We start from the raw sequence: 9,569 nt of genomic DNA, 5'->3' as shown, positions 1-9,569 counted from the left end.
CCCTGGGGTCCCCCCAGTTCTTCGGGACCACCTAGGCCTGGGACACTGGTCTCTGTTGCTTGTGAAACCTGCAAATCTGCCCCTTCCCACGTTTAGAAGTGCCCCAAGGCACCTCCGTGGCTTATTCGGTTGGGCAGCTGCCTTTTGTTTTGTTTTTGTTTTTTAAAGGTTTTATTTATCTATTCACATGGGGAGAGAATGAGAGAAAGAGAGAGAGAGGCAGAGACACAGGCAGAGGGAGAAGTAGGCTCCATGCAGAGAGCCCAACGTGGGACTCGATCCCAGGACTCCAGGGTCACACCTTGAGCCAAAGGCAGATGCTCAACCGCTGAGCCACCCAGGTGTCCCTGACTTTTTTTTGAAGGAAGCAGCTTGTTTGTTAAGGTACACAGCCCAGGGATTCTATCCCACCAAGTCCCTGCTCAGGGAGAGGTTGAGTCTTCAACCCCAGGCTCACTCCAGGGCTCAACCCCGTCCCCAGGGCCTCCTGCTCTTTGCCTCTCCCTTCAAGGTCCTGCCCTGGAGGCTCCAGGAGCAATCTGAGGAGTTGGGGGCTGGAGAGTCAGGATGAGGGGTGGAAACCACTCAGCTGTCCTTTCTGCTGGAAGTAGAACTGGAACCGAGTTCCAGTGAGACTGGGCATACTCCAAGTAACCAAATTCTGTGGTGGACATAGATGCCTGGAAGATAGACCAGAGTTCCCAAAAGAAATGGATGCGAGAGCATATGGATTAGCCTCTAGTCCAGTGTCAGGCTCTGTGCTCAGTGGGAATCTGCCTTTCCCTCTCCTTCTCCCTCTCCTCCCTGCTTGTGCTCTCTCTCTCTCTCCCTCCCTCTCTCTCATGCTTCCTCTCTCTCTCTTTCAAATAAACAAAATCTTAAAAAAATGAAAGAAGTGCCTCCATAGGAGACTTGACCATAACCTCATAGTCCAGTAGTCCCTGGTCTGTTGAAAAAGCAATGCCAATGAGTTTTAGGATTTTCTTTTTCCGTTTTGAGCAAATGGTCAAGATACCTCAATCTCTGCAAAATAAAACTTATAACAATAAAAAAAAAAAGTGCCTCAAGTTTTTCAGTGAGAGCAAAATCAGTGAAGTTTTTTTCAGCAAGATTCATATCCTAAGAAACTGCATCATGTGCTTTTAAACACAATTCAGGAAAACACATACACACACACACACACACACACACACACAATTCAGGAAAGTATAAGGAACTTATAGGTCTATGGAGGACAGAAGAGTGTTAGTGTGAGTTCCAGGAAGCAAGGGTGAGTCTTTGCATCTGGCAGAGGGCATGAACAAGCAGGGAGGCCTGGGGTGCGATGTATGGAGGCTGCTGGAGTGATGGTCCACTGGGAGGAGCTGACTTGTCAGAGTCAAAAGTGGACACAACAATCCTGATCACAAGGCAAAATGGTGGACACATGGAATGTGTGACCCTGGGGTTACACGTCTCCATCTGGCCCACGGGTCCCCAGGGCCATCCTGTGAGCCTGGATCAAGAACTTCAGGGCGGGAGAAGCAGAGGGGAACAGAGAACACTCTGTGGGGCTTCCTGCCTTTCGGGAGCCTGAGTCTATACCTACCAGAGTCAGCTGACCTCCTAGTGGCTGGGCTTCTAGCCTTAAGACCCCTGACCCAAGGATACCCCAACATATGTGCTTTCTCCAACGGGCCAAAAAAATTGGGCCATCCCATACTGGAAATAAATCTGACTTGGTTTAAACACAGCAGGGGCAGCCTCAAGAAGTACCACAGGAATATGTCAGCAAGAGGAGAACTTTCACTTGTCTTCCTGGGTGAACTCTTAGGTGACCTCCTGGGCTCACGCAGCCTCCCACAAACCCCTCCCAAGTTCCCACTGAGCTCCCTGAACACACTGCTGTCTGTTCAGTCTTGGCCTGTGTCCCTCACCATGCACTTGAGGCAGGAGCTAGAATTCAGGCCTACTACTACATACAAGACAATCACATCCTCCCCCAGGAAGGGGGCCACCTCATCCTCTGGATACTATAAAGCCTGCCTCTCACAAACTCTGGTTGTGTACTCTGTTTTCATGTCCCCATGTACTCAATCCCCATGTGGCCCTGCATGGTGTGCTATGTCTTCCTTCCCCAGGCTTTGTGTCTATATGACAAATTGCTGGCCAGTGTCAGATGCTGTGTGTTTGGCCATCGTTGTAGGGTGGGAACCCCTCTGTCATCAATGGGGTGAATAAGAGACAATGAAAACATCCTGGGTTCTCTCAAGGGGAAAGCTGGTGGACTGGGTAGAGCTATATCCAAAAGGGGAGACATCGAGCAACTGTGTGCAGGGCAGGACAGGGTCTGGGGCTCCCCCAGCCAGGGCTGTGTCCCTGTGTCTCAGCCAGGCCGCCCACAGCCAGCAGGTCTGTCTGGACCACTTCCACTTTTCTAGGCCTTTGGTAGATTAAAGACCAAAGACATGCCAAGATAGAGCTATAAAACCTCTGGCATGTTTTAAATGCTTACATTTAACAAATTACTTCTTTTAACATTAAAACCTCACTTGGAATAATTCCTGAAGTCTAAATGTGAAGAGGTGATCATGAATGTGAAGTTTAGGCCAGGGGGCTCCCCGCCCTGGCACCAGGCTGAGTCCTGCCTCACCAGGAGTGGTTCTGGGGCTGCGTGTCCCTGACCAGGGCCTGTCCCTGTCGCCATGAGGTCAGGGTGTCTCTCACCCATGTCCTTCTCCCCTCTGCCCTCCTCTTCTCCAACATCGCAGCCCTGTAAGCTGCGGAGACTTCCAGCCCTGGGGGGACCCACTGTTCCCTGCTGGCTAATCCTCTTCCTTGCCCCCAGGATTTGCTGGGTCATGGCCTACCCAGGTGTGCCAGACGTCCACCTCTCTAGCAGCTGGTCTACATTACCATGTCACGGAGCTGCCAGTGTGGTCAGCAGAGCCTGGCCTTATCTGAAAAGGCTCCATGTGTGAGAACTCAAGTCCATCTCTGTGTCTTCCCTGTGGCCTCAACTCTGCATCTCCTGATGTACCCCAGAGCTTCAAGCATCCCCTCCTGAAGCCTAGACAGCCTCCCCTCTCCCCACCTCCATACACAGCCTGCCTTGACCAGGCAACCTCCCTGTCCCCTCCGGAACACTTGGGTGACACACACAATGGCATGAACCAATGATGCATCCACTGCCCTGCTACCACCACACCCCTTGCTGGCCAAGACCTCGCCCCAGCACTCCCAGATCTATGTCTTCAGTACTTGCTGGCCTCAGGGAGATCCAGATGGCTCTCCCATTGACTTCAGCTGGACTCAGCTGTTGGGTGACCAGATGTTTCCAGGGAGGTGGAGAGAGGTCTCAGCTGTTGGGATGTGGCTGCTTCTGGTTCTAGAGAAGTGTGAGCTCTGCTAAATATTCTATCTGCCATTCATTGCACATTCACTGCATACCCCTTGAATGCCAAGCCCCGTGCTAGGAGCTGGGAGTACAGGGAAGAACAAGCCACATCCTTGCGAGCTTGCAGTCTCACAGAGGTGGCAAATATTCAGCCAACAGTGCACTGAGTGCTTAGTAACTACTGGAATCTGAGGTACCCAGGACAAACATAGTGCCTCACGAGCATACATCACGCCCTTAGCCAGGACAAGGGGGCACTGCTCAAGGAAAGAATTTATGTTGGAACATGGAGAAAGCAAGAAGAGGAGAGGGCTCTGGGCAGGGAGATGGGTGCTGTGTGGAGTCTGGGCTTGCTGCTTGTGGGGTCCCCGAAGAAGGCACCTGTGGCCACAGTGTGGAAAGCACAGTAGGGAGTAGGGGATCTGCAAACAGGCTGGAGCCAGACCCCCCAGGCCTGAGATGCAGTCCACTTCCTGGGACTGAGCTGCTCAGGTGAGTCCTCTGGGCAGGTCCCAGGCCTGAGCCTGGAAGCTGGCTGCTCCCCAGATGGCCCCAATGGTGGCCTCTGCTATCTTGTGGTCTCTGAGAAGAAGTCTGCCAGGACAGAGAACCCCAAGGTGTCTCTCTGATCAGACGAGGGATGGGTGGCTAGCTAGGCCTGCTCCTAGTGAGGTCCCACCCCACCCCTTCAGGCCAGTCCTGGTAGAAATGCTCAGGTTGTGGGGGGCAGAAGACCTGGAGGCAAGGCTGACTGGCCACACTTCAGACCCCCTGCCCCTCCCTGCACCACCAGTACCACCAGTCACAGCCCGGATGGTCCTCAAAGCGCTGCCACTGGGTAATTAAGTTCCCAGGGGTGCTATATTTAAGTTTTGTCAACACGGCTATTTATAAAATGCTGCTTCTTGGTTGTGGATTAGAAGTTCGAGAGGAATTGGGGTTGGGGTGGTGCTCCTCCAGAACGGCAGAGCCTCTAGGGGCCCCAGGCTCAGGGCCACAGAGGCTGGTGGGAATGTGGCACTGAAAGGGTTGTGGCCCAAGGACACATGACTGCAGGGACGCAGGTGTACGTGCTGATACTGGCCCTCAGTCACACAGCTCTCTGCCTTGAGTCCCCCTCATCCCCACCCATCTTCAAGTGTTCAAATCCTGCCACTCTTCCACATTCGGCTCAGATGCACCCCTCCCCCCTTCTTCCAAGCTTCCCTTTTGTTTCTGCCCCCTCCTCCCCTTGATGCTGTCACAGCCTTGCAACTGGCTCTGATCCTGGCTTAAAGAAAGGCCCCTGCTCCACAGAGACAAATGGGCAGTAGCTTTATTTTTAATTTTTCTCTCACTCCTGCTTGCAAACCCATTCTATTGGCTCTCCTTCCCTGTCGCTCGGAGCCATCTCGGGCAAATCCAGAAGTTGTGAGGGTCACTGCTCGTGGTAAGGATGATCTCATCTTTGGGTACTAAAAAGTTCTATCTAGCCCAATTTTAATGAGAACTTTATGCAATACTGTGAGCATAGTTGGCACTGATAAACTGTACACTTAGAAATGGTCAAGATGGTAAATTCTATGTTATATGCATTCTGTCACAATTAAAAATAATTCTTTTACACCTTTACTGTCACAACCAGTTTTAACCTTTTCGTATCCCCAAGCTCAGGCCTGTGCTCCAGCTCAGGGACCAGCAGTCAGGGCACATTATATCACTCCATGAGGAGGAAGTAGTCATATTAGAATTCTCCAGAGAAACAGAATCAATAGAAGGTATATGTATATATGATAGATATATATATATGGAGATTTATGGTAAGGAATTGGCTTACATGAGTATGGAGTCTGGCAAATCCAAAATCTGTAGAGCTGGGCTGCCCCAGTGGCACAGCGGTTTAGCACTGCCTGCAGCCTGGGGTGTGATCCTGGAGACCCGGGATCGAGTCCCACATCGGGCTCCCTGCATGGAGCCTGCTTCTCCCTCTGCCTGTGTCTCTGCCTCTCTCTTCGCTCTCTATGAATGAATGAATAAATAAATCTTTAAAAAAAAAAAATCTGTAGAGCTGATGTCCCAGTTCAAAGGTCATCAGGCCAGAGAATTATCTTACTCATTGGAGGGCTGGGCTTTGCTCCAATCAGACCTGCAAAGGATTGGATGAGGCCCATCTACATTAGGGAGGGCATTCTGCTTTACTCAGTCCACCGATTTAAATGTTTCTCTTATCTAAATATACCCTCACAGAAACCCACAGTAATGTTTGACCCAATATCTGGACACCCATGGCCCAGTCAAGCTGACTCATAAACTTTAACCACTCCAGTATAAAGAGTAAAGACAGTAAGAGCAAGTCAGGATGCCCAAGTTCTACCCTAGTTCCTGCCCTCACTCCTGGCTGACCTCTCTGGACCTCAGGTCCCACATCTCCTGAAGTGAGATAAGGCCTATGAATGCTTCCATCAGCTGTAAAGTGCTCTACATCTGTGGCTACGGTGGTGGTGGTGGTGGTGGTGGTGGTGGTGACAGTGGTAGTGATCACTTTAGCTGCTCTTGGTAAATGACCGGAAGGTTGCTGAGGGCCTTGGCAGGGTTCCCACATGCAGCTAGAGTGGGGGTGGGGTGGGATCATTGCCAGATACCTTCCTGGACTGTTGATTACCAGAGGGGATTTATGGGTCCTAGTAGTCATTATTTCAGGGTGACTTATCAAAAAAAAAAAGTGCCTGTGGCCTCATCATAAGTACTTATTTCACAGGAAAGTTGTTTGCAAAACACAACAGACATCAATAATGATGTTCACGGAGTTGTAAATCTTCTAAGCCTGCCTTCCCTTGCTAGGGACTAAAGCACTTGATTTGGTTCTCCAGGAGCTCAGAAGTTTCCAAATAGATAACAGAATCCCAAAGTCCATTAAGCAAGGTAATTTACAATAGTGGCAGGCCAAATTCAGGGAAATACATTAAAGCATTTTCCCATTTGGCTTGTAGGAAAGACATTATTCTAAGCACACACACAATGAATGCTGTTAGGTGACAATGAGGACATCGGCTAGCTCCCTTAATGAGTTTATTCATCCCCTTAACCACGCAATGCGTTAATTTTGAGTAAAAGTTGTACCACCAGATAAGATTCTCAAAGCCCTGATGTAGACACATGGGACCTCATTTCTGGCCCCATTAAACAGGCATCACTGGACATTGTAACAAGGTGAAAAGGGAAAAAATGTCAACTTCTTTTAGAGCCCTGCCTCAGACCTCAAGCTATTGCTCATCAAAGGTGTGAGGTAAAGAAGCAGTTCCAAACTCTGTACTGCAGAAGCTTTCAGACACTTCACGCAGTGCTCTGGGAGAGGAAGGAAATATAAATTGCTATTTTTCTCATTTTTCATGTTTTAAATGACAACCAAAAGTTTGGTTTCCTTCTCTGCTGCTTTGTTCAGGTGGCACTGTCATCCCATCTGCCTTTCCAGGTGTGGTCAAGAAAGGAGGCCCCCAGTAAGAAAAAAGGAATGAATTACATAAGCTATTCTGTGGCCCAACTATGGAGCAACCCAAAGAGATAGAAGAGAAACTAATTTGTAATTCAGTATTTATTGAGCTCCTATGGTATATCTTTGTCACAAAGGACAGAAAACTAACTTGAACTGACTTAAGCAAAACAATGAATTTATTGGTAATTGAGATCCATCCTCCCAACCAGGAGAGTAAACTCCTTCTGAGAGTTTACTCATTGGCTCAGTTCCATGAGAAGCCCAAAGTGGCCATGTGGCAATCCCAACTTCCAGTTCCACAGTGTCATTGTTTTGTTTCCCAGTGGAAACATTCCTCCCTCAGAAATCAAGACTAAAAGACAAAAAGACTAAAAGACTAAGAGCCCAAAGTTGCAGGACCGTGAGGCAAAAATCATTTCAGTGGATTATTGGGTAGAGTAGTAAAAGGAGCAGCTCCCACAGTCACCCTCTTAGTTCCCAGATCCCTGAATTCTGGCTGTAGTATACTGCATCCAATAAGACAGATCGCCTTTCTTTCGGGATGTTGTCTCCCAATTGGTGCCATACATGAATATTCAAAAAGTCATTCCACTGTTGTGTTGAGTTGAATCATTGAAATTTGCTAATTTTATGAGTCTAAAACAGTTGAACGTTGGCAATTTCACATGATTCAATCCATTATCAGGCCAGCTAATGGGGCACATGATAAGACCAGTAAATTTCATGGGCATGCATCCATTGCTGTGCTTCTTTTACAATGAAATGAGTTCCTTACTAGGAAGCAATGTTGGAGGAGTACCTTAATAGTGAATAAGGCATCCCATAATACATGAATTCTGGTGCTGACAGAAGGCAGGGAAGGCAAATCCATATCCAGAATACATGAGTGTTCCAGAGAGAACCAATTATTGTCCTCACCATGATGGAAGGAGTCAAATATTCCAAGGAATGATGCTATAAGCAGGGGTTTAGCATTGGTCTCTATTGCTGTCAGGTTAGGCACTCAGCAGTGGTGATGATAACCAGATCAGCCTTGGAGAAGTCCAGGTTTGGAGTCCATGTGCAGTCTCCATTCCTGCCACCACAGGCCCTTTTTTCATGGGCCCATTGAGCAAACATTGGGACCACTGGCAAAAGAGGTTGACTACCTCTGCAGAACTTGTCATCACGTCTACTTGATTACCGAAAGCCTCCTCACAGTGGATGCAATTTGGTAAGCATTCACATGAGACACAAAAATCTTCATGCTCTGTGCCCTTCCTGAGAGATCTATGCATGTACCTCTTATCCAGACTGCCACCAGTGTCTGATCCTGTTCTTTCCAAGTCCCTGATCATCCAGCCAAACTTTTAGCCACTACCCATAAATTAGAGTAGATTCACACTTCTGGCCACCCCTGAGTCCAGAGAAAGTGGGCAGCCATGGGTTGTTCTTAAGTTCTGACCTCTTAGGGGCACCTGGGTGGCTTAGTGGTTGAGCATCTGCCTTTGCTCAGGGCATGATCCCGGAGTCACAAGACCAAGTCCCACATTGGGCTCCCTGCAGGGAGCCTGCTTCTCTCTCTGCCTATGTCTCTGTCTCTCTCTCTCTCTCTCTGTCTCTCATGAATAAATAAATAAAATCTTTTTTTAAAAAAGTGGCACTCAACATGTGTGGAATCTTTCATTAACATTTCGATCAAATAAAAATGTTCCTGACATAAAAAAAAAAAGTGGCACTCACTTACTTATGTCTTACTTATCATGCAATTTACTTGTTCTCTCTAATTCTCTTGAGGGAGAATCCTTATCTGAGGGATTTGCTACTATGCAAGCCCCACCTTGGGTAAGGGGGCCAAATAATACCCAGTGTGTGATGGGCAGCTCAGGTTGCCTATTCAGGCATCTAGTCTACCAGGGCCAGCTAGAGGAAGCCAGGGGTGGTTTCTCAAGAGGAGAATAGTTATTTGGATAAGAAAGCACAGCTTTTGGGGCAGCTGGTGGCTCAGTCAGTTGAGTGTCTAACTCTTGATCTCGGGATCATGAGTTAGAGCCCCACACTGGGCTCCATGCTGAGCATGGAGTCTGCTTTAAAAAAGAAGAAGCTTTTCCAACTAGAGCCTGGCGGAATGGCTCCTGCAAAGAAGGGTGGCGAGAAGAAGGGCCATTCTGCCATCAACGAGGTAGTGACCAGAGAATACACCATCAACATTCACAAACGCATCCATGGAGTGGGTTTCAAGAAGCATGCCCCTCGGGCACTCAAAGAGATCCGAAAATTTGCCATGAAGGAGATGGGAACTCCAGATGTGCGCATTGACACCAGGCTCAACAAAGCTGTCTGGGCCAAAGGAATAAGGAATGTTCCATACCATATCCATGTGCGGTTGTCCAGAAAACGTAACGAGGATGAAGATTCACCAAACAAGCTCTACACACTGGTTACCTACATACCTGTCACCACTTTCAAAAATCTACAGACTGTTAATGTGGATGAGAACTAATCAGGGATTGTCAAATAAAGGTATAAAACTGCAAAAAAATAAAAATAAAAAAGAAGAAGAAGGAGTAGCAGCAGCAGCACAGCTTTTCTTCAAAACCCTAAGGGTATATGCCCTGATTCTCCTATTAGGGCTTAGTAGAGTCTCCACACAGCATTGTTATTTACCATAGATAACCTCAAGTATATTTGACCTGCTGAGTCCTAAAGCTCCATGTCAGAGCATCTTGTACTGCTGCTGGG

The 9,569-nt window shown here is 48.3% G+C and overlaps 1 protein-coding gene across 1 annotated transcript; it reads left to right on the top strand.

Annotated features, from left to right (window-relative positions):
* The first annotated feature begins 8,952 nt into the window (after positions 1 to 8,952).
* On the top strand, positions 8,953 to 9,330 carry LOC121495872 (60S ribosomal protein L31-like). Its single transcript, XM_041763925.1, has one exon. It carries the CDS (start codon positions 8,956 to 8,958, stop codon positions 9,328 to 9,330), a length of 375 nt encoding a protein of 124 aa, XP_041619859.1. The 5' UTR covers positions 8,953 to 8,955.
* The last annotated feature ends 239 nt before the right edge of the window (positions 9,331 to 9,569 follow it).

Source organism: Vulpes lagopus, chromosome 7 (assembly GCF_018345385.1).
Source record: "Vulpes lagopus strain Blue_001 chromosome 7, ASM1834538v1, whole genome shotgun sequence".
Taxonomy (NCBI): Eukaryota; Metazoa; Chordata; class Mammalia; order Carnivora; family Canidae; genus Vulpes; species Vulpes lagopus.
This window is presented reverse-complemented; position numbering and strand designations above follow the sequence as displayed.